Source organism: Schistocerca gregaria, chromosome 10, assembly GCF_023897955.1.
Source record: "Schistocerca gregaria isolate iqSchGreg1 chromosome 10, iqSchGreg1.2, whole genome shotgun sequence".
NCBI classification, from domain to species: Eukaryota; Metazoa; Arthropoda; class Insecta; order Orthoptera; family Acrididae; genus Schistocerca; species Schistocerca gregaria.
Window position 1 is genome coordinate 211,954,825 of NC_064929.1, and position 26,708 is coordinate 211,981,532.

At 41.5% G+C, this 26,708-nt stretch overlaps 1 protein-coding gene across 3 annotated transcripts in view; it reads left to right on the plus strand.

Annotated features, from left to right (window-relative positions):
* Window positions 1–26,708, plus strand: part of LOC126293345 (zinc phosphodiesterase ELAC protein 1-like) — a 73,437-nt gene that overhangs the window by 34,068 nt on the left and 12,661 nt on the right. For all 3 annotated transcript variants that reach the window (XM_049986538.1, XM_049986539.1, XM_049986540.1), the window contains one exon: window positions 607–787. In XM_049986538.1, the coding sequence (XP_049842495.1) occupies window positions 607–787 (181 nt within the window). The remainder of the gene's footprint in view (window positions 1–606; window positions 788–26,708) is intronic.

Below are 26,708 nucleotides of genomic sequence, written 5' to 3' on the forward strand. Positions count from 1 at the left end.
GTTGACTATGATCCAGCGTACAAAAAATATACTTGCAGTTGCAAATATGGAGAGCCGTCAGCTTTATAGTGAAGTGACAATGAAAATTTGTAGCATGGCTGGGAGTTAAGGAAATACCAAATGGGCTGATGCGTGAATGGGAAATTGGATTAAGAAGGGGCAGTTGCTAGAGTAGTCCGTGTAGTCGTGAAACTATGCTCGGTTCTCGTGCAGGATCACCTGTTTCATTTGAGAGCTGAGGTGCTGTTCCAATACGGTTAGATAGCTTGTGCTGTGCTATTTGAGTTTATGGTGAGCTGTGAATTGGAACTTGGATTAACGAGGGAGGCGTGCTAGGGTAGTCTGTGCAGTTGTGCAAGTCAGTGTGCCTGCAGTAGCGTAGTGGTTGGCACATCTCCCTAGTGAGCAGGAGATCAGGGTTCAAATCCCCGCCTCGGTACAAATTTTCTTGCCGCTTCAGTCTGCGTATGTACGTCATAGATATTTCACATTTTAAAAGTCCCTGGAACAATATAGTTCCATTTGCCAATTAAAACATTTCTATTGTTTCAACGATCTCTGTACTGAGTGGAGATAGATTCATTTGACTGTGGTGTGTACTTACAGAAATAGTGATGTCGTAGTACACGAGGCGACCCTGGAAGAGGCTCTCAGGGACAAAGCCCTGGAAAATGGCCACTCCACCCCTGCAATGGCTGCCCAGTTTGCAAAGGATATCGGAGCCAGGGTCCTCATACTGTACCATTACAGCCAGCGATACCGGCAGACTGCAGATGATGCTGAAGGGGTAAGTCGGGTTCATATCTTCGCTAACATCTTTTACTTACTTAAATTTAAAGACTAATTCCGAGATGTATATCAGCCTTGTCAACTGTATTAGGGTCTTCAGTCGGTGTACTGTGCCTCAGAATTCCCTTCTCATCCTGTCTGGAAAGTGTGCCCGATACTGGGGTTCTGCATGACTTTTCCTAACATTCCTCACCTCCTAAACCTCACCAGTGCTTTTTCCTTTGCCCCTCTTCCTTCCCCTTCAATCCTTCCGCCAGAGGAAGGAGCCACTGGCTCTGAAACCTAGCACCACCACTGCTTGGTGGGTAGGTTTTTCATCTATTCAGTTGTTGTTGTTGTTGTTGTCTTCAGTGCTGATACTGGTTTGATGCAGCTCTCCATGCTACTATACCCTCTGCAAGCTGCTTCATCTCCCAGTACCTACTGCAACCTACATCCTTCTGAATCTGTTTAGTGTATGCATCTCTTGGTGATCCCTTGATGCCTCAGGACATGTCCTACCAACCAATCCCTTCTTCTAGTCAAGTTGTGCCACAAACTCCTCCCCAATTCTATTCAATACATCCTCATTAGTTATGTGATCTACCCATCTAATCTTCAGCATTCTTCTGTAGCACCACATTTCGAAAGCTTCTATTCTCTTCTTGTCCAAACTATTTATCATCCATGTTTCACTTTCATACATGGCTGTACTCCATACAATTACTTACAGAAACGACTTACCGATACTTAAATCTAAACTCGATGGTCCCAAATTTCTCTTCAGAAACGCTTTCCTTGCCATTGACAGTCTACATTTTATATCCTCTCTACTTCGGCCATCATCAATTATTTTGCTCCCCAAATAGCAAAACTCATTTACTACTTTAAGCGTCTCATTTCCTCGTCTAATTCCCGCAGCATCACCCGATTTAATGCAACTACGTTCCATTATCCTTGTTTTGCTTTTGTTGATGTTCATCTTATATAGTCCTCTCAAGACACTGTCCATTCCGTTCTACTGCTCTTCAAAGTCCTTTGCTGTCTGACAGAATTACAATGTCATCGGCAAACCTCAAAGTTTTTATTTCTTCTCCATGGGTTTTAATACCTACTCCAAATTTTTCTTTTATTTTCTTCACTGCTTGCTCAATATACAGATTGAATAACATCGGGGAGAGGCTACAACCCTGTCTCACTCCCTTCCCAACCACTGCTTCCCTTTCATGCCCCTCGACTCTTATAATTGCCATCTGGTTTCTGTACAAATTGTAAATAGCCTTTCGCTCCCTGTATTTTACCCCTGCCACCTTCAGAATTTGAAAAAGAGTATTCCAGTCAACATTGTCGAAAGTTTTCTCTAAGTCTACAAATGCAATGCTAGAAACGTAGGTTTGCCTTTCCTTAATCTTTCTTCTAAGATGAGTCAGGGTCAGTACTGCCTCAAGTGTTCTAATATTTCTACGGAACCCAAACTGATCTTCCCCGAGGTTGGCTTCTACCAGTTTTTCCATTCGTCTGTAAAGAATTCGCGTTAGTATTTTGCAGCTGTGACTTATTAAACTGGTAGTTCGGTAATTTTCACATCTGTCAACACCTGCTTTATTTGGGATTGGAATTATTGTATTCTTCCTGAAGTCTGAGGATATTTCGCCTGTCTCATACATCTTGCTCACCAGCTGGTAGAGTTTTGTCAGGACTGGCTCTCCCAAGGCCGTCAGTAGTTCTAATGGAATGTTGTCTACTCCGGGGGCCTTGTTTCGACTCAGGTCTTTCAGTGCTCTGTCAAACTCTTCACGCAGTATCGTATCTCCCATTTCGTCTTCATCTACATCCTCTTCCATTTCCATAATATTGTCCTCAAGTACATCACCCTTGTATAAACCTTCTATATACTGCTTCCATCTTTCTGCTTTCCCTTCTTTGCTAGGAACCTGGGCTTCCATCTGAGCTTTTGATGTTCAAGCAAGTGGTTCAATTATCTCCAAAGGTCTCTTTAATTTTCCTGTAGGCAGTATCTATCTTACCCCTAGTAAGATAAGCTTCTACATCCTAACATTTGTCCTTTAGCCATCCCTGCTTAGCCATTTTGCACTTCCTGTCTATCTCATTTTTGAGATGTTTGTAGCAATAAGCGTTTCATGTCAAAATATCAGTTATCTGTTCATTTTTAATTTTGTGTTCTGGGGCAGGTGTTTCTTTTGATGAAACTAAGGATTTTGTAGTCAACATCTTGAAATTAACTCCCATATCGTCGGCATTGTAAATTTGGCCCTAATTGTTGTCTTGGGTTTATTCTTTAAACTGTTTTGAAAATATCAACCACATCTGGGTCTGAGGATAAGTTTTCTCCATATACATTAAATTAATGAGTCCTGTATCTGTTTTTAAACTGTCAAACCACTCAGAGTGTAAAGAAAAATCTTTTGCTTCCTCAACTAAAATGGCAGCCAACATTTTAGCTTTTACTTTCAGCAGAATATTGGGCTGGCGGCGGCGGCGGTAATAGTAATAATAAATCATGTGGTTCAGTGAAAGTAATCACAAAACGCTTCCATCCCGGAGGCTCGCCACCCTTTGGTGAGTTCGTGCTTGGTTACTACGGGGCGACAGCTTTTGCTGCACTTCTTCCTTCCCACACTGCACGTCCTGTCCTTCTGCTATTCATTTTCCCCTTCCTTGGGGAACACATCTCAGATGTTTTTGGAAACGTGTTCTGAGGTTTTAGTACACTGACATCAGAACAGCTCTTAATGTGTTTTTTCATTCTTTCTTCGTCCTCCATCTCTTACCCTTCCTCTGCTTTGGTGTTCGAGGTTCCTGTGTTTCTTCTTACACCTTGTGCACTCCTGAAGTCCGGCCCACATGTTTGACGCATAACAGGTGGCTGGTTAATGTGTAATTCCCTGCCCTGGCTCGACAGGTAGTGTTTGCAGGTACCTGCTGCTACAGCCCAGGCCCAGGGAGGGGTGATTGCCTGAGCTGTTACCTCCCCAGGTAGCCAATTGGTCCCTCTGTTAGAAGTTCTGGAGGTGTGACTAATCACCTGAAGCGGGTTAGCCCCCTCTTAGGGGAGAGCCGCCCCGCCCCCCCCAGTTGAAGGAGCCCACCATTGAGGACGCTGGCAATTGTGGGGGATTTTTTCGCAATAAGCCGATCGCTATCTCAGTCTATGTCTACAAAACATAAACTGAATGAGGCTAAAGATTCACAGAATCTCCCAGCTGGACCTCAGTTCGTGGTGTCATGTACTGGAGGAGGTCAGTCCTTTGCTACAGTTAATCTGTTTATAGTTAAGAAAGGTGTTGATGCAGTTGCAACCTCTGTGAAATTGTAGTCGTTCATGTAATGGAACTTTGCTTTTGGAGACCAATTGTGATTCTCAAGCCCGACAGCTGCTTGCAGCTTCTCTTGATGGTCTGACGGAGGACACACACACACACACACACACACACACACACACACACACACACACACACACACACACACACACCCTTTTCCTCACATTTGATAGAATAGTGCTTCCATCAAAGGTCCAAGCAGGCTATGAAGTCATCAGTCAGACTGTACATACAAACACGATGTGTCGCTACGATTGTCAAAGTTATAACCACACTTGCATGCTACGTCAAAACACAGCCAGATATTTGGCTTGCGGTAGGGATGCTCCCGAGGGCAATTGCCTGCCTCCTCCGTGCTTTATCAGTTTCAATGGTGACCATGCAGCCTCATCTCAGGAATGTCCCACGTATCTCGATGAGCGGCTCGTCCGAGAAATTTGGGTGAAGGGAAAAGTACCACACCCTGTCACTTGCAAGTTGTCGGTTACTTGAAAGCTCTGCAGTTTACTATTTGGCACTTACAGTACCATTTTTACTATGCCTCACTCCACAGAGGACATGGCGACTGACTTGTGACCTCAAATTCAGCACTGTATTTGTAAAATTGTCCAGTCTCATGGTAGCATTCCCATCCCCATCTCCCCCTCCTCCAGCTGTGTGGCAAGCCACCAAATCTTTGCCCTCGGCAGTGAAATCATCAGCTTCACAACTGGCTGGTTGGAAAGGACAAAAGGAACATTGCTGCAAAGATCTCTTATGTCCCTGTGGCCCACAGACATCTGAGTGTTCATCTGCCTACCGCAAAAACTCTTAAGAAATCAAACAAAGACAAACAGTATTCTCCTTCCCTGACACGGAGATCCCCTTCGATGGTGTCGCCGTGTGATACCCTCAACTGGCTGACCTCCATTTCGTTGGTGTGCACTACATGCTGTTTCTCTGCCCTGAAATCTGCAACTGACAAAGTGAGAATGGTGACGCCTCTGTAGATCTTGTGGAATGGGATCCTCCAGCCTGTGCGCCTTGTGGCAGTGTTTGCAAAGGCTGGCATTTGGCAGCCACTGAGGTGTCATCCCTTCGTTTGTTCCCTGCTCCCCTTTTCCTGTCATGACCTACATCCAATGGAATATTTGCAGCACTAGATCCGACAAGGAGGAATTATGGCTTCTCTTGGAATCACAGCACATGCTTGCTTTCTGCCTCCAAGAAACAAAATTATGTCCTTGTGTGTGCTTTGACCTCTTGCATTTCCTTTTGGCACCCCCCCCCCCTTCCCCGCCCTCCCTCTCCCACCCCCTCTTAAGGCGGCATTCCATCTCATGGGGGAGTCGTGCTGCTCATCTGATGGTGTTCATAACTAGACTATCTCATTGAGGACTCGGCTGCAAGCTGTTGCAGCGTGCATTTCCTTCCTCAATTCACCATTTCTCTTTGCAGCATCTACATTGCTCTGTCATTTGGTGGCGTCAGGGCAGACTTCCTCCAACTTATTGGTCAACTCCCTCACCCATTTTTGCTGCTCGGTGACTTCAATACACACCATCCCCTTTGAGGCTCTTCTAAAACCTGTCAGAGAGGTTGTGCCCTCTTGGCTGATTTTCTCAATTAACTCAACCTCATTTTTCTTCACACTAGAGCACCCAAGTTCCCTTCAGGACCAACGCGCACCTAATCCCATTTGGACCTCTTGTTATATACTGCCCAGCTTGCTCGTCGTCTCGATTGGTGTCTTCTGACACGTACTTGAGTGACCATTTCCTGTGTGCTCTCTGGTTGTGGACTCCAACCCCACCTACATGTAAATGCAATTGGCAGCTTTCTATGAGTGACTGGAGGCTTTACTCCCCCTTGGCAACCTTTGATGAACAACATTTTCCCCAGTTGTCATCACCAGGCAGAATACCTTACAAATGTTATACTTACTGTTGCAGAACATTCCGTACCTTGCACTTCATCTTTAGTGAATTGTGGCCCAGTCCATTGGTGGACTGATGCATGCTGCAATGTGATGCACATGTGTAGACACGCTCTCCACATTTTAACCGTTATCCTAAGATGGTGAGCTGTATTCACTGTAAATAGTTCCATGTGCAATGTTGTCACATTCTTCAGGATAGCTAAGAAGCCAGAGGGATTTCATTTTCTAGTTCTTTTAACAGTTTCAATCAGTTTGACCTCGTGTGGAGCAACCTCAGATGGTTTTTCTATGACCAGTGTCCATTCCTCAACTTATGACATGACCGTAGCAGATGATTTCATTGTGGACCCTATCGCTATCTCCAATCCTTAGGCAGCTGTTTTGCAGAGATTTCACACTCCACCCACTATCGACCTGCTTTCCTCCATAGGAAACGAGTGGAGGTGGCTCGGTTGATACTCTTCTCCTTTCAGCATTGTGAATCCTGTATCACACTGTCACTTCATCCTGAACTTCCACCCCAGGGCCAGATGATATTTACGTTGTTGTTGCACCTCTCCTTTGCATGCAAGCACTTACTCCTTCATACATGGAGTCTCATTTGGAGAGGTGGCATGTTTCACAGATAATGGCATGAAGCCACTGTCATACTCAAACATACGTCAGGCGAAGACAAACACCTTCCTTTTAGCTACCACCGCATGTGTCTCCCCAGCTCTGTATGCAAGGTGATGGAACGTATGATTCATGGCCGGTTGGTACGGTGGCCACAATCTCACAATCTACTAATCACTGCACAATGTTAATTTTGATTGTGCTCTTCCACATTTAACCGTATTGTCACATTGTCAACCCTTGTCCTGAATGGTTCTCTGTGGAAGTATCATACTATGGCCATGTTTTTTGATTTGGAGAAAGCCTACGGCACCTGCTGTGGAGGACTGGTATCATCCATACTCCATGCACATAGGACTTAAGAGGCTGCCTGCCCTATTGCCATCAGGAACTTTTAAAAAGCCAAGTTTTCAAGTTGTGTGGGGCTAGTTTTGTTGGACATCATTATCCAGAAAAAAGGGGTGCCTCAGGGCTCCTTCCTTAGTATCATCCTCTTTGCTATAACCATTAACCCTAATACAGCCTGTCTCCCACCAGGCATCTCTGGCTGCCTTTTTTCATCGACGACTTTGCAGTCTATTGCAGTTCTCAATGGACTCGTCTCCCCGAGCAGCACCTTCAGTGATGTCTCGATCATCTTTACTTGTGGAGCATTGACAGTGGCTTTCACTTTTCCTCTGATCAAACCGTTTGTGTGAATTTCTGGCGGCAAAATGGGTTTCTTCTACCGTCTTTACATCTTGGATTTGCTGCTCTTCCATTCGCTGAAACTACAAAATTCCTGGGGCTCATGCTTGATAGAAAACTTTCTTGGTCCTCCCACGTGTCTTAACCTGGCCGCCCGCTATACACGGTCCGTCAGTGTCGTACGTGTCCTCAGCGGTACTTCCTGGGGAGTGGATCGGCCCACCCTCCTCCATTGGGACTGATCCCTTGTCCATTTGAAACTGTAGTATGAGTGTTTCATTTATGCATCAGCACATCTGTCCATCTTATGCCATCTAAATACAATTCAACATTGTGGAATATGTTTGGTCACTGGCGCCTTTTACACTAAGCCGGTTGAGTCTCTGTCCAGAAGCTGCCAAACTGCTGGTGGAATACTAGTATGATGATCTCCTGAGCGGATATGCGTGGCGTTCGTCTGCCGTGCCCAGCTATTCATCCTGTGCCTCCCTTCACTGCCAGTGTGACACATGTCCTTTTTTCTGTTACCTCCCAGAATTTGCTTTTGGCAATTGCTCTGGCAGCTTAACTTCACACTACCTGATGGGTGGGGACACTTCAATGCATTGGTTTCGTGCAGTGGCCCATGTTTGTCTTTAACTTCATTTGCTTCCTAAGGAGACTACTCTGAATTCAAGTTTTTCGATCTTCATATGCAACTTAGAGCCACCATCGCACATAACAGTACTAACACTAAGTCTGATGATTATCGGGTGTGCCTTCATCATTTGCAAGGACAGTTTCTAATATCGGCTTCTGGAACACTGCTCAATATTTACAGAAGAGCTCTTAGCCCTCTATAAGGCCACACATTAATAGTGCCACATGTTCAGATTCTCTCAGCGCCATTCAGAGGCGTTCTGCACTGTACACAGTGCAATGGGTCCAAGAAAGCTTCCACTTGCTCACTCTTAAGGGAACCACTGTGTTGGTGACTGAGGAAGTCATGGAAGGTCAAGGCCACTATAATGGCACGCCTTGAGCATAAATTAACAATTTATTCAACACAATATTTATAAAACAGCTAAGAGACAATCAACACGTGGCTATCTTTAAGACAATGCCAAAATATCACAGATAGCTTGTTTCTCAAGCAAAGCAGCAAATTACAATTACCAAAACTGACTTAGAGATGAGCCACAGAGATTTCAATACTTAAAGGAACAATAAATTACAATCAGAAAGTAAGATTTAAAGAAATGTGGGACAAATATTTTTTTTAAAAGTGGTATAATATGGACATGTCACAGCGTCTGTGCACCAAAGCGGAACGTGGTGCCACTCCCACATCCACAAACTTGCAGAAAACTGGAACACAAACAGACAGCAAGAGACACAGCAAACACCAACCAAATGTCAATTAATATAAGTTAACAGGTCAATAAACAACAAAGAAATGAACAGTCAGTTGCTCTTTTACTAATACTGAGTGCATTTAGATAAATGCATAAGTATAAAATTGTACATACAAATGATTCTTTTACGGAATATGAGCCTTTATTAATAAGTGAGTGCGTGCTACCAAATAAATGCATGTATGTAAAGGATCTACGTACATTGACTAGCTTTACAGAATACAAGTTTTTACTAATAACTGAGTAAGTGCTTTCAATAGAAGTGACCCAAATTTTACAGCAATATACAAGGTATGTCGATTTGATGGCAGTCAAGATACACGGAAAGTGTCATACAGACAATACATAAACTTTTCGATACTGTTCCAAAAACCCTAAATATAACACACACACTTTTGAGCTAATCTGCTTCCTAATAGTAATCCAACCAGTGGATTTTTAAAAAGAAATAGTAACCGCTGGTCTCCATGCGGTTACACACACACTGCTGGCTGCTCTTACTTCAACAACACGTACATTAGGGCAACCAAGCAACAAGTGCACTCGTTGCAGCGCAACGAAACAATGGTACCAAACTCACTTATACCTTTGATGGAGAGCGTTGTTCGAGATGGTCTCCAGGGATGGGTCTCACCAAGAAAACGGGCACTGAAGCAATGCGGCGAACAGTGCCTGGAGTTGACATCGGGCAGGTCCACCACATACTCAGACTGCCTTGTGAGGTAGACCCGCCGTGCCACTGCTGGCCGAGCGTGCGTGCGTGTTTTCCTCTATTGTCCACACGAGCACGTCCTTGTGCCTCGTAGCGAGTCCAACCACACCTGCCTCGAGCGTCAAACACCCGCGTGTTTACAACAGGGTCAAAGATCCTAGTACAGCCGGGTAATCTATAGAGTCGTGCCAAAAAGCTGGTGTGCGCACCACGGCTCAATGTTTATGTGAATTCCTGATCACACCAGTCTAACAGGAACAGAGACTGCTGACACTGCTGCCAAGGCTGCAGTCCTCCTACCTCATCCCACTAGCTCTTCCATCCCTTCTGATTATCTCTGCATTGCTGTCTGTGAGCAGGTGGTGTCTCTTTAGCATCATCTCTGGTCTTCTCTTCACTGGAACAAGCTGTGGGGAATTAAACTTCTTCCAGTGACTCGACAGACCTCCTCTTGGCCCTCTTGATGCGAGGAGATTGTTTTAGGTAGGTTGCATTTTGGGTGCTGTCATTTTGGCCATCGTCATTTGTTAGGTGCTCGTTGTTGCCAACCTTTGGCAGTTTGCCATTTCTGACCGAATGTTTTTTTTTTAAATCACTTACATTCTAGTATCTGTCTGCCGTGTGAATTATTGGCCATTTTAGCGAACGATGTGTAGGCTGTCAGCCGCATTTTACTTATTATCCATCACAGCAGTATGGCGAGGGACATTTAATTGTTATGAAGCTAGTATCTGTACAGATATCATTTGTGATATTGCAGCTCTCAAAGAATGAAGTTATTGTGAAATCTAGACCTTTGCTGCTTTCCGGCGCTGATAAACATCAACGGGGACAGTTGAAAAATATGTGCCCCGACCGAGACTCGAACCTGGGACCTCCTGCTTACATGACAGACGCTCCTTCCGACTAAGCTGCCAAGGACACAGAGAATACACACATACTTGGCTGAGGTGGCAATATAGAGAACACTGATTAGGTGTTTAAACAACTCAAAACTGTCATCTTTAGATCAGGATACTGACAAGTTGTTTCTATGTGATTATTCGGTTTCTCCCGGTGTATTACTTGCTCGAACAGTCCACGTGTGTACTGCCGCTCCATAGTGTCCAACGGGCACAATATTGTGGCGCTCAGACATGATGCCATCATGAGGTGCACTGATGTACTGAGCTCCTCAGGGCGGGCGGCAGTCTTAAATCCCCTCCCCTTGCGAGGCATTCTCTCCCCTTTTGGCGTCTGTGGTGGCATCGGTGTAATTGCCTCATCTGCCTTAGTCACCCGTTCGTTTCCTTTGCTGAGCGTCTTTTTAATTGACTCAGTGCTGGTTCCCATGCCCTGCTGAGGTTGTAGCCGCAATCTCGGTTGATGAGTTCATCCCTGGTACTAATTTTGATAGCCTCTCTAACATGCTGTCCCAGTATTTAGATGTCTTTGCCAAGACCTTGGTATGTTGGTAGTCCATTTCGTGATTTTTGGACAAACAGTGCTCTCCGACCACCGACTTGGAGGGGTACCCAATTCGAGTGTGCCTCTGATGTTCCCGACAACAATCTTCAATGGTGCGCACCGTCTGTCCAATAGAAGTCTTCCCACATTGACACTGAATCTGGTATATGCCGGCCTTTCACAAACCCAGAGTCTTTGGCACTTGCCAATAATGCTCGCATTTTGTTTGGTGAGCAAAAGACAGTTCTTACTTGGTGTTTCCTCAATATTCGTCCTATTTTCCCCGACAGTGTGCCAGTATATGGTATATAGGCAGTGGCAATCTCTATCTGTGACTTTCTCCGTCTCCACATGCTGTACTGTGGAGGTGGGGCGGAGAGCGCGTCTGATCTGCCATTCCGAGTACCCATTTTTCTGAAATACAGTTTTGAGGTGTTCCAGCTCTTGGGTCACACACACTTTGTCAGAGATGGTGTGCTCTCTGTGCACCAGTGTTTTTTTAGCACCCCATTCCTCTGCGCAGGGTGGTGGGAGCTATCAGTATGCAAATACAGGTCGGTGTGTGTTTTCTTCCTGTATACCCTGTGGCCTAGGCTGCCATCCACTCTTCTTTTGACCATGACGTCCAGGTATGGTAATCTTCCTTCTGCTTCAGTCTCCATAGTGAATTTGATGTTCAGATGTATGGAGTTCAGGTGTGTAAGGAAGTGTAGCAGGTTGTGCCTTCCATGGGGCCATGTCACGAACATGTCACCCACATAACGTAGAAAACAAGTAGATCTCCATTTGGATGACGCCAAAGCTTCCTCCTTGAAATACTCCATATAGAGATTAGCAACCACAGGCGAGAGTGCGCTCCCCGTTGCGAGTCCTTCTGTTTTTTCATAGTATTTTACATTAAACAGAAAATATGTTGAAGTCAGAACATGCTTGAAAATTCGGTAGTCTTCTCGTGAAATTTCTGTGTAATAAGCTCACTTTGTCAGTGCACCTGATGATGGCGACACGTCTGATCACCAAAATATTGTACCTGTTGGACAATGGACTGGTAGTATGCCCGTGGACTGTTCAATGCTGTTTCTAAATTGGAGGAATAGGTAAGACACTTTGACATTACATTATTAACGTCCTGAAGGAAATTTCACTTAGTTGTATTTAACGATGTTATCACTATAATGACTTACTTTGGTTATTCCCTCAATTTAGACATCACATGTTAGTATTCTGGTCTGAAGATGACCATTTTAAGTGATTGAAACTAGTAATCAGTGTTCTCTATTACAATATTTGCCATATAAGATTTTGATGAAGTCTGCAACAGACAGATTTACAGGCTCCCATCTCCATTCTGTCGGGTAATTATACCATGGAAATTATTCCTTGATGTCTTAATACATCCTATCATCCTGTCTCTTATTATGAATGTTTTCCACAGGTTCCTCTCCTCGCTAAGTCTTTGGATGGCCACCCCATTTCTTACCTTGTCAGTCCATCTAATTTTTAACATTCTTCAGTAGCAGCATATCTTAAATGCTTTACTTCTCTTCTTGTCCAGTTTTTCCACACACCATGATTCACTTCCAAACAATGCTCTGCTATGTCCTCAATTATTTGGTGGATGTATTTCAATCTCTGTCATATCCTATAGTTGTTTCCCTCCACAGCTTCATTTAGTACCACAGAGGTTATTCCTTGATGTCTTGACAAACATATCATCATCTTGTCTCTTCTTCTTTGTGTTTTTAATTTTTTCTTTCTCTGCCAGTTCTGTGGAGAATCTCCTCATTCCTTACATTATCAATCCACCTGATTTTCAACATTGTCTTCTATTCAGATTTTCCAACTGTCCGTGATTCAGTACCATACAGTGCTCTGTCCAAAACATACATTGTCAGAAATTAATTTCTCGAATGAAGATCTATGGCTGACACCAGCAGACTTCTTGTGGCCAGGAATGCTCCGTTTGACTGTGGAAGTGTGATTTTGATGTCATGTTTGCTTCATCTGTCGCATGTTATTTTGCGTTCGAGGTACCAGAATTTGTTTACTTCACATACTTCGTGGTCGGCACTTTTGATAAGTTTATTGCTAATCTTGTTAGTGCTGCTACTCATTACTTTCTCACGGTGTCATGCCTCGAGTCAACAGTGACTGTAATGTGTCTAGCTCAAAACACAATTTGTTGTTTCTAGCAACTTTCAGGTGCAGGAGGGCCTTTTAACTTACGAAAGTTTTAAGGAAACTGTAATTACTGGCTGTACTTGAAGTAATTGCTAATAAGTGACATGGCAGCTCAAAAAATCTTGCCCTCGTAGACGATAGAAATTTGTTCGGGAATATTGGGAACTCCAACATGGAGAAACGTTGAACTTTTAGAGAAATCCTTTGATGAAAGAGTGTTGCCACTCTGTTTACCACACCAGCAGAGTGAACAGTGTTCGCTGCATGTCTCGTAGTCTGAGGGACGTATTCTTACTTCACACTGGCGGTGACATCGCACTCAGCTACCCAGTGAACTTCTGTAATACTTTGTGTCATGGAATAAATGTGCAATTAAGTTGCATCGAGGACAAGCAGTTTAAGGTGTAACATGTTACTGGTTACTCTCTTTATGACAATACATATTAAATAACATTTGTTTGTTCTGTGGTAAGTTGGAATTAGTCGAGGGACCGATACGCAAAATATGTCGTCCCGCATTGCCTGCCAAAAATGCGAAGAGTTCAGATTGATTGAGGGGTTAATGTCAAAATGGTTTTCTGCTTGGTGCTAAAATGTATCGAGCAAAAACTGGATACTCAGATGGCCCCACATTGGATGCCAAAATGAAGAAAAATTAAAATACCGATTCACTGACGAGGTTACAAATATGTAGTGAAATTCAGAAATCATAAATACATGAGAACATCCACTTAGAATGTTTTCAAAAATGTTCAAAACTAATAGGGATGACTTTAAATCAATAGATAGCTCAACGTGCGCTGGGGGCTAATTGCTTTGTGAAATGAGTGGTTGTCCCCCCCCCCCCCCCCACCCTCCACCCCTCCTGTCAAGAATATGAATTTGGCACTCCCTGAAATTGCCCCCCGAGGCAGATACCCGGGTTTATGCCCGACCCCCTAGATCCGGGCCTAATGTGTGTTACTTATTTGTGCTTGTGCTATAGAAAATTTCTGCCACTCTTGGAACTAAGCTTTGAATTGTGATACAGCTAGCATTGTGTGTGCTCTCAGAGATTCCTGAGGCTGTCTGAAATCGCTCTTTGCATGCGCCAGTCATTTGAATTGGGTGCAGAGGCAGACGAGCTGCTGTTTCCTGTGGCTCAGACGAAATACATAACTTCTATCTGCTCAGCACATGAATTCTGTAGCTTTACAAAATGATCCTGATTGCCAGTATGTGAACTCTGCAACTTAACCTGCAAACTCGTTTTCTGTTTTCCATCAGTGAGTCACAAGAAGTATAGCAATTTTATTACATTTTACTACAGAATTTACAGAATGGTAAAACATCCTCTTAAATTTCGAAACTGAACGAAAGATGACAGAAGTACACAATAATAGGCTTCAGTTGCAAATATTGTATTCAGAAAATATTTTGAAGCTGAAGGAAACATTTAAATTTAGTGTACAACACACTGTCAGTTTAACTATCTTCCAATTGCACAGTTTTTTCAGCATGAATATTTGTCTGTCTCCGGTTTTCTTGTTCATTTTTAGTATTTAGTGGAATGTAAGCATGCATTCTTCTCACCATACTCAAAAAGTGTAAATGATTGGGTCAGTGGATTCAAAGAGCTAAAACGAGAGTGGAAGCTGTCACAAGTGTTTGTCTTTCTCCAAAGTGCAGAAGACACTGTGCCCAAACGCACAGTAAGAAAGATGCATTTTTGTCATCAGTATACTTTTCCAGCAAGTTGTCAGCAAGCTGTGCAGGTAATTGATTGTTTGGCATGATTCTCATTAGATCACAAAATGCATTTCCTACTTCATCTTTAAAGTACGTTAAAGAGAAGCTGGAATAAAGCCACTGCCTTCATCACACCCAGTATCCATATAAACTGGTCCACGTCCTAGTGTCTTGAGTTTTCTGCCTCCTGTTGAAAAGATATCAGTACACATTAATGGATTATGTACTATAACAAGCATTGTTGTCTGCATGCTTCAAATTCAGCATGGTGCAAAACATTAAAGTTGACTAACGAGACGACATATTTAGAGTTTTTTAAAATTTTAGTTTTTTTCTTTGAGAGTGTAATACTGTACGGAAATCCGCGTCTGAGTTCCATTATAAGTAGAATGGAAATACATTTCATATACGTTGATTATTTGGCTGTGATTTAAACAAGTGTTTAGAGTGTATGTGTTAATTAATACATACCTCATAAAAATAAGCTTCCTTACACGTCTTAAAAGCCAATGTCTCGTGATCCCTGTCTGTATGTGCACTTAAAACAATCAGTTGTACAATTAAGATACTTCCCCCCCCCCCCCCCCCCCCCCCCCCTCCCGACACAGATACGTTCTTTGTCCAGGTTTTAGTATTTGTTTTGCTACCTTAAGTGACAAAAAAATAGTGAATAAAGACAGGTAAAAGTTTGTGATCCTTCAGTTTCTCCTGGTGTACTTCGTGACTGAGTTAATGGGTGAACTCTTTCATCGGAAAAAAGATTGCTTGCAAAACACTTTTACATTTTGCTGCCAAGACCTTAACTGCGACTTGTAAATGGTGCAGTATTCAAAAAGATCTGCTAGCCAGGTCTGAGTGTGTGTGTTGATCTTTTATGGATCATCCAGTCACCATTTTTGTCTGTTGGATTCACTGCACTAGATGATGTGAAAAGGCAGAAATGTTTGTTGAACTGTAGAAGATAAGCATATGCTCTATTGAACTATGTTGCAGTTTTTTTAAGTATACTGGTTGGCACCATACCAATTTGACGTAGTTTTTATGGTTTGTGCAGTATATTTCGAAACAGAACATTACCAGCAAACTTTCTGGCACCTTAATTCACTAATATTGCATCTTCTTATTCTTTGTGTAACCTAAAGCAGCAACATATATACCAAAACTTACCCACTGAATGTATCTGTTGGTTAAAAAGTAAAGTAATAAATCTAATGACTGGTTGGCAAGTAGTAAGTGCCCATGTGTGCATACCCAGGTGTGCGGCTTTCACTGTCATTCAGATCATTTCACAAGGAAAGATGATTTTTGGAGGATATAGGCTGTCAAGTGTCCCTGAATGATTTTCACGAGGAAAAATATATTTAATTAAGTTATCAGAAGTAAGTAACAACTTTTGCATTGACGAGTACTGCCCCCTACTGCTATGGAATGATTCTGAACCACTCACGTAATATTAAAACTTCTACAATCATTTTCCAATTAATGTACATCAGTGCACTGTACCATTCACAAACATACCAGTATCGCAAAACTGATACAAAATTGCTTGTTAATGGTCTTTACTGGCCACTGGAATTTAAAACCAACATATTTGTAAAAAATAGACAAGTCTTTCAGATTTATTAGTAAAATATGGTGATGGACAAGTGACAAAGTATAATTAACTCAATAATCCAAATTTTTGCATTTAGGTAAGCACCCCCTGAAGCATTTAGCTCTGGCGATACATGTCTCATATAGAAGTGGTTTTTCATCAGAACACATTTGTATCAGACTTATATTTGTGCTAAAATAAAAGTGTTTCACTAAAACAGGAAAAAGGGAGAAAATTACTAATACGTCATAAGCACCAGTGCATAACGTACATAAACAGATTTTTTTAAAAGAGAAAGGTCCGTTATATTGCCCACCCACAAAGTAGCAGGAATGAACACCCACATACTGTCCACGAAAACATGCATTATCTGAGGCAAAGTTTTAATAGTCCCCTGGTGCTACAAAGGTTGTTTTTTTGTTTGTTTTGTTTTATTTTGCCTCCAGAGTTAGTACTTTCTTTAGCCATTGAGAACACATGTTTACATAGAATATGTAATTATACAAAGAAAATACAAAATTACGTATTTATGTAGTGAAAATATCAAGATTTTACCACAACAAATGTTTAACAAGTAGAACGATAAGTAAACTAGACATATTTATTAGTTTACACAGTTTATTATATTCAATAACAGCTGATACAGATAAATGAAAATGAATGCTAGAGATTTTTCAATATACACTTAAGAAACATGACAGTTAATTTATACAGAAGAATGTCTTCAGAAACAAAACGAGATGCTGCTAAAGGGAGAAGGTAACCCACACTCGTCAAAGTCCTCTGAAATTTCGATTGTTATTTGACAGAGAACACGAAAACAAAATACGGTTTACTTCAACTTCTGATTCAGAATCACACTCATGTCAAGGGGAATCGTAAATGATGATTTAATGCAGATGTAAAGGGTGTTAAGAGGAATGTCATGTATTGTATTAACAAAGAAATCTTAATCCACTCAAGCTGTCTAGTGGAATGAGAGGAGCATATTGGTTGATGGCACAATTTTGATCATCTGCAGAACAGTTGTAATGCTGCGAAGTTGTATGATAGTGCCAGACCTAACTTTTGAATTTAAATGACTGCTCAGTAAGGGTGTCGTTTGATACTGCTTTTGACCAAACATGAGGTCAAAAAATCATGTGTGACAGAAGTAGAGTTAAGTGCTGAGTGCCATTCGTGGTTAACTTTGTGTAGATCTTAAATGTCTGACCCCAGAAAACAGTTTGTATTTTTTTCAGGAAGAAAAACACGCAACATTGTGTACTGAATATTCCTCAGGTCCCGAGCAAACTAGGATGTGTTGCTAGCATAAGATGAAAAAAGCAAAACAGAAAGAAAACTTTCCAATTTTGGGATATATAACCTGCAGCCAAGTATTTCACTCCAAGGAAAAAACTGAATGAACAGCTCCATGGATTGCTACCTCAAAATCGATGACGATTTTCTTTGGTTCGAAACAATTCCTATATTCGAACAATCCTGTTTAACACATTCGAAAACACTAACGTAACTTGCCATCTTCTTACCCTTCAAAAGGCAGAAAGACCAGTGAGATTCACATTTGTTTGCTATTCCATAAATTGTAAAAAATTGCAAGAAGTTTTCTTAAGTGCTTTATGAAGTGTCATAAATGGAAAAAAACCCAGTGTTTTACACTAACAGTGTGAGCTATCATCAAAATTACAAATATAATGAAAGGTAGTAAGATGGAGTACCACACATACAGCTCCAAATTTAGCTGAGCATATAATACCTTCAGTTTCATCCATTACAGTTAAAATTAAGGTTATACGTTCTTCGTTTATTTAGACAATGTCTGGCAAGTGTGGCCAAACAAGCTTCATGCCTTGTTTCCTGACATATTTGACGCATGTTGTATCGCTGCCTGAACCACGACTGCTTGCAATTTGAGCAACATAAGACTGACATTTGGTTTCCTTTGTTGTAGGCACATTAACGATCACAAATGAGCCTTCATCTGTAGACCGATGGTGAATGTACATATTCCTCAGTTCCTCACTGTCATTTGCATAAATACTATTTAAGAATTGTGTATCTGCAATCTTGGGGTAACAATAACTCGTGGTCATTGAAATCCCAAGGCAGATAAATTGTGCACATGACCTCAGAAATCAAATACGGTGGCAGTAACAGTGGGGGAGAATACAGCCAATATACACATTTGTTGGCTCCAAGAGAGTGCGAGTGAGAATTCTGCGAGTCACCTTGCACTTAATGTAAGACTACTTGACCATAGCTTTGCATGATAAATTCAGCATCCCCTTGATGCTGGATCACGTAGAACAGGCTGCCCAACAGTTTCGTGAAGCGTTGTGGCAGTCTGACGGTGGGCTAATTTAAAGTCTACATCTACATACTACGCAATCCACCGTATGGTGTGTGACGGAGGGAACCTTGTACCACAACTAGCATCGTCTCTCCCTGTTCCACTCCCAAACAGAATGAGGGAAAAATGACTGCCTATATGCCTCCGTATGAGCCCTAATCCCTTATCTTTGGGGACTTTCCACGAAATGTAAGTTGGTGGCAGTAAAATTGTACTGCAGTCAGCCTCAAATGCTGTTTCTCTAAATCTCCTCAGTAGCAATTCATGAAAAGAACGCCTTCTTTCCTCTAGAGACTCCCACCCGAGTTCCTGAAGCATTTTCGTAACACTCGCGTGATGATCAAACCTACCAGTAACAAATCTAGCAGCCCACCTCTGAATTGTTTCTATGTCTTCCCTCAATTCGACCTGACAGGGATTCCCAACGCTTGAGCAGTACTCAAGAATAGGTCGTATTAGTGTTTTATAAGCAATTTCCTTTACAGATGAACCACATCTTCCCAAAATTCTACCAGAAACCGAAGACAACTATATGCCTTCCCCACAACTGCCATTACATGCTTGTCCCACTTCATATCACTCTGCAATGTTACGCCCAAATATTTAATCGATGTTACTGTGTCAAGTGCTACACTACTAATGGAGTATTCAAACATTACAGGATTCTTTTTTCCTATTCATCTGCATGAATTTACATTTACATGTATCTATATTTAGAGTCTGGGAAATCAGCAGCACAGACGATGGACTGCCAGGTGGCCTACCCTGTTTCGGCAGTGAGATAGGCAGAAAACAGATGTGTCAATGCTCCAGGTGCAAAGAGGACAAACACAACAGTTATGTCTATATACACATACTGAGAGGGAACACAGGAACTGTGACACAAAACGTTGCTGGTGCAAAAAGGGATATTTATGGCTGTCCTTTTAGGGAGGATACGGTGTTAATGTGTGCTGCTTGTTTTCAGTTTGTCTGTGTACATACCATTACTTAGATTAATTTTCTGAAGTCTTTTAATACATAACAAGTTGAACAGAATTATATTAATTGGATTTACCTCTTTAGGGATCAGTGGAGCATACACTACGACATTGCTTTACTTATTAATTTGAAATGTTGTAGGCCCATAGGCTTGTTGGATTACTCAGCCGTGTAATAAGATGCTTGTACCTCAAAAAGTATGTCATACATATGAAATAAAAATAACAGGAAAGAGGAAATTAGTGCTAGAATAGGCACAAACAGAAGCGAAATACGTGCGAGCCTCACTACATTATTACAAGACATAAAAAATATATTGTGTTAATTACCTTAAAATATCCTCGTAGGACAGATATAATTACTTCACAGGTATCAATAGTCATTTCGCTAACTGCATTTGGTGATACATCACAGAATTTCAAGAATTCGAATTACCTGCCTGTTGCCAGAAATATTAGTTACACCTAATCTCTTATTGACTGTTATTGCCTCTCTCATTAAAGTATTTTGTTCCTATATTTTGTCATATCAAAATTAATAATTTTTTGTAAGATGCAGGAATCATCCGAAAGTAGCTTCTGAAATTGTTAGATCCTTGGTTGTTATTTTAGTCAGGAAATTAACATACACGACACTCCCTTCTTTCAGCCATTCTCTCATTTTCCACTGGCTGTAACTAATATAGTTGTGATACTCACTTGCTTTCGGGTGTGAGTCACTTTATTATTTTGAGCATTTGACAATCTAGTACTATCAAATATTTAATGTATGCAGCCCCTTAAAGCAAACGTGGACACACAGTGAGCCCAGTGTGGATGTATAGTACCTCGCTGTTCGCCAGCATAAGGTGAAAGCAATAAGCCTAAAAGTGTAATGGTCATGGTCTTCGTGCCCTAATCCTTCCTATTGAATGCCTGTCCTTCAAAGGACAAAACGGGCCCTCATTATGTTGTGGCTACAACAGTAACCAAATAAATCCAAATGAATGCTTGGATTACTAATTTATATTATGACCTACTCACTTATCACACAAGAGTCTACCTGAACGGTGCTTTCCTCTTGTTTGCTATGTACTAACGTGCTTGCTCTGTGTCATACCTACTAGGTTTCTGAGAATCTACAATATAACAGCTGGCATTGCAGTCATTACACTATTATTCAGAAAAATACAATGTGATCGATAAGTCAGCTGTCAAAATTACAAAATAAAAATACAAACTTACGCCGTCACAGAAATATGTGTAGCATTCAATGAACATACTAAAGACACTAGGTGGTTTCCATACTGTTCAAAGCAAGCATTACCTCATTTCAACACTGATTGACAAATTTTGCCAGAAATTCTCTGGACTGTAGGTTTTCAAAATCTACACTGATTCGGTCTTTCAAATATTGAACATCACAAATCTTTAGAGAATAAACAGCTTTCTCTACTATACCCCACACTGAGAAATCAACATGCGGTATCTGGGGGCTTGGAGGCCATTGAATGGCACCCCATCTGCAAACCATACATTGAAGTGTTCATTTGAAAAGTCTCACAATAACCATGTATTGTGGGCGTGCTCTGTCTTGTTGCCATACTAACTTTTCCTTAACCAGCCTCAGCTGTTCAAAAAATGGTCTGTTTTCCAGTTAAAACAATACTTCCTGAAGCATATAAGGTAATTTACAGAACTGATTAGCCCACCGCTGAAAAATCCTTGCCCATAAACTCACAACAGTAGGGTTTAACTTTGTTTCCACTCTCACATGGGGATTCACAGAATCCGGTAGATACAGGTAAGTGTTTTCACTCAGCAACTCACCTGAAAAGTAGCTTCGTCACTTCAAGTAAGTAACTTCTTGGAAATTATCAATTATTGATAATATAATGTAAATGCACAGATAAAAAAATCTACTCGCCAAGCAATGGCAGTGTCCCCTGCTGCCGCTTGGTGAGTAGATTACATTATTTTGTAAAACTTGGTGTCAGGTTCTTGTCAGATTGCGTACAACTCGCAGAATTTCATGTGACTACACGGATCATCTTCATTTAGGTCTCAGTTTTTTAGCTTTTTCTATGTCCCTCGTAGGACTGTTCTTGCTATTCCATACTAAGTGGGTACTTTTCTTTGAGGTTTAGTCTTTGGTTGCACAAAACATTGCACGGCAATATTGATATTGTATTTTGTAATGACTCTTTGGTCTGTGTCAACAAGGAAGCTAGGGGGCCAGTATCTCCATTTGCCAATACCTTACTGAGATGGAGATTTGACATATGCAAAATGTTCCACAACCAAATCACAAACATCACTGTAGTTGTGGTCATGTTCCACCATGTCTGCAAAACAAACCCACACTGTTCTGTCCTAGTTATCAGTTGTTCAGATAGCATGAGTACTACATAGTAAAGTTCACAATTTACTACTACTACACTATTCAAAGTAAAGACTAACGGTTGTTTGTGATAACTGAGTTAAGACTACCCCCTAGGCATCAAAAAATTCATGGACTTTATTCACCCGGTATTTGAGAAAGAGAGCACTTAGTAACTCGCATCATAATTTGGAACCTATACAATTCTTTTTCTTTCTCGCTGACAAACTTTACAGAGTGATGCGAGAGAGAGAAAAAGTTAATCGCTTACCACTGTTCCGCCGGTTGTGCAGTAAAAGTACTGCGTGGGGTATGATGTTGCAATTTACTACTCCTTTACTACTAACTCTTATCAGTGACATGTTTTGCGGGCAGTATGCACTTACAGCACTGAATGTAACTGCAAAATTATATCATTGCACGACACACAGTTTATGATATTACCTCGTAAACAATAAGATGCCACATTATTTATGGCTTGTAAATTTATTATTTCTTCACTGCTTACTCTATTTGCAATAAATTTTGCATACTACATCCACATACATCACTGAATATACCTACAGTATTACATCGCAATACGACACACAATCATAAACATTAAGCACAATGCCAGATGCTGTGTAATACGGCATTTGACAAGAATGCACAACTATAAATAAATAAATAAATAAATAAATAAATAAATAAATAAATAAATAAATAAATAAATAAATAAATAAATACCTGGACTAAGCTACGTTCCTGTGCTAGTACTATATAAATTGATAGCATCACTCGGTAAAAACGAAATTCTGAGCCAGGACCGGAGGCCAGCAAGAGGCTGCAGCAGACACTTCAGTGATGGCCTCCCTCTGGCCCCCGGCTTAAGTCGGGAACAAGCTCTTCCCATCCGGAGACAGCCCACCCTATTGGAGCAAGAAGCGGAAGATACAGAAGTAAGCAGAAGACTCCAGGAGAGCAGCTGAGAATCTTCAAGTAGCAACGAAAATATTTTCAAGAAATTCCACGAGTATTCTTCTCTCTCTGCTGCACACTGTGCGGAAAAAAAGCAAAACTTGTCGTGGTTTCAAGAGTCCGGAGGACTCGCAGTTCCCGCAGCTTGCTGCAACTCTCTTCTGGCGGACAACAGATTCTCCAGGGATAATCTGTTGGACGCATAGGACTGTTAGGGACTGCCGTGATCCAGGGCCCCCTTCACGTGGGACCAGCCCGCGGTCACTAGGTGTAGGGTCTGTCGTCTTTTGCCCCACTTCTACACGCCACCTGGGTAGGGTTAGGTACACACTGTCTTCCCCTGGCTCTTGCGGCCAGCATCCTGTCCTGTCAACAGACGACCGTGTGGAAGATGAGACGGTATAAAACGGTTACTTCTAGTCTAGTTGCTTTTCCAAACAGCGCTGCCATATTAGCAAACCATTTGTGCCTTGACCTGTGGTCACTCGTACTTCAGGTACTTAGACATTGCACGGCTCGATGTAGTTGTAGGGTCGAGCTGTGTACATCTGCTTTTGTGCCCCACAACTAATGCACTACAAACGGCAACAGTAGCTGCCATATTGCAGTCAAATAGTACATGTATTGGCTAGAATTAAGAGTTAATAAAATGTACAGAACTAGAAAATAAACGTTAAACAAATAATTTAATAACAAGGGTTCTATTCAAAATTTAGTAATTGATGCAGATAAGAGAAAATTGTGTTGAATGATCATTATTCAAGAAATGAGATATTAAATAAATGGGAACTGCTCCTACGATGTTCAATTACAGACAAATACCTTATCAGATGCAGTCAGGTTGTGTTGAGAGCTGATGGGAATGATGGTAAAATCCCCAAACTGTTGTTGTCGTTGTGGTCTTCAGTCTTGAGACTGGTTTGATGCAGCTCTCCATGCTACTCTATCCTGTGCGAGCTTCTTCATCTCCCAGTACCTACTGCAGCCTACATCCTTCTGAATCTGCTTAGTGTATTCATCTCTTGGTCTCCCTTTACGATTTTTACCCTCCACGCTGCCCTCCAGTACTAAATTGGTGATCCCTTGATGCCTCAGAACATGTCCTACCAACCGATCCCTTCTTCTAGTCAAGTTGTGCCACACTCTCCTCTTCTCCCCAATTCTATTCAATATTTCCTCATTAGTTATGTGATCTACCCATTTAATCTTCAGCATTCTTCTGTAGCACCACATTTCGAAAGCTTCTATTCTCTTCTTGTCCAAACTATTTATCGTCCATGTTTCACTTCCATACATGGCTGCACTCCATACAAATACTTTCAGAAATGACTTCCTGACACTTAAATCTATACTCGATGTTAACAAAATACTCTTCTTCAGAAATGCTTTCCTTGCCATTGCCAGTCTACATTTTATATCCTCTCTACTTCGACCATAATCAGTTATTTTACTCCCCAAATAGCAAAACTGCTTTACTACTTTGTCTCATTTCCTAATCTAATTCCCTCAGCATCACCCGATTTAATTTGACTACATTCCATTATCCTCGTTTTGCTTTTGTTGATCATCTTATATGTTTCCTTTCAAGACACTGTCCATTCCATTCAACTGCTCCTCTAAGTCCTTTGCTGTCTCTGACAGAATTACAATGTCATCGGCGAACCTCAAGGTTTTTATTTCTTCTCCATGAATTTTAATACCTACTCCGAATTTTTCTTTCGTTTCCTTTACTGCTTGCTCAATATACATCGGGGAGAGGCTACAACCCTGTCTCACTCCCTTCCCAACCACTGCTTCCCTTTCATGCCCCTCGACTCTAGTAACTGCCATCTGGTTTCTGTACAAATTGTAAATAGCGTTTTGCTCCCTGTATTTTACCCCTGCCACCTTCAGAATTTGAAAAAGAGTATTCCAGTCAACATTGTCGAAAGCTTTCTCTAAGTCTACAAATGCTATCTTACCCCTAGTGAGATAAGCCTCTACATCCTTACATTTGTCTTCTAGCCATCCCTGCTTAGCAATTTTGCACTTCCTGTCGATCTCATTCTTGAGACGTTTGTATTCCTCTTTGCCTACTTCATTTACTGAATTTTTATATTTTCTCCTTTCATCAATTAAATTCAATATTTCTTCTGTTACCCAAGGATTTCTATTAGCCCTCCTCTTTTTACCTACTTGATCCTCTGCTGCCTTCACTACTTCATCCCTCAAAGCGACCCATTCTTCTTCTACTGTATTTCTTTCCCCCATTCCTGTCAATTGTTACCTTATGTTCTCCTTGAAACTCTGTACAACCTCTGGTTCTTTCAGTTTGTCCAGGTCCCATCTCCTTAAATTCCCACCTTTTTGCAGTTTCTTCAGTTTTAATCTACAGTTCATAACCAATAGATTGTGGCCAGAGTCCACATCTGCCCCTGGAAATGTCTTATAATTTAAGAACTGGTTCCTAAATCTCTGTCTTACCATTCAATCTATCTGATACCTTTTAGTATCTCCAGGATTCTTCCATGTATACAACCTTCTTTTATGATTCTTGAACCAAGTGTTATCTATGATTAAGTTATGCTCTGTGCAAAATTCTACCAGACGGCTTCCTCTTTCATTTCTTATCCCCAATCCATAATCACCTACTATGTTTCCTTCTCTCCCTTTTCCTACACTCGAATTCCAGTCACCCATGACACTTAAATTTTCGTCTCCCTTCACTACCTGAATAATTACTTTTATCTCATCATACATTTCATCTATTTCATCATCATCATCATCTGCAGAGCTAGTTGGCATATAAACTTGTACTACTGTAGTAGGCGTGGGCTTTATGTCTATCTTGGCCACAATAATGCGTTCACTAAGCTGTTTGTAGTAGCTTACCCGCACTCCTATTTTTTTAATTCATTATTAAACCTACTCCTGCATTACCCCTATTTGATTTTCTATTTATAACCGTGTATTCACCTGACCAAAAGTCTTGTTCCTCCTGCCACCGAACTTCACTAATTCCCACTACATCTAACTTTAACCTATCCATTTCCCTTTTTAAATTTTCTAACCTACCTGTTCGATTAAGGGATCTGACATTCCACGCTCCGATCCGTAGAACGCCAGTTTTCTTTCTCCTGATAACGACGTCCTCCTGAGTAGTCCCCGCACGGAGATCCGAATGGGGGACTATTTTACCTCTGGAATATTTTACCCAAGAGGACGTAATCATCATTTAATCATACAGTAAATCTGCATGACCTCGGGAAAAATTACGGCTGTAGTTTCCCCTTGCTTTAGCTGTTCGCAGTACCAGCACAGTAAGGCCGTTTTGGTTAATGTTAAAAGTCCAGATCAATCATCCAGACTGTTGCCCCTGCAACTACTGGAAAGGCTGCTGCCCCTCTTCAGGAACCACACGTTTGTCTGGCCTGTCAACAGATACCCCTCCGTTGTGGTTGCACCTACGTTACGTCCATCTGTATTGCTGAGGCACGCAAGCCTTCCCACCAACGGCAAGGTCCATGGTTCATGGAAAGCTATGTCCATTTTTTAATCAAAATACACGAAGTATTCACCACCTCAAAACAGTTCAGAGTTTAACATGAGTAGAGACTCGTATTTTTTTATTGTCAGTTTCATAATACAAGTGGAAAAAGTACATCCTATTCTGAAGCACATTTAGACCCCTAGAAATAT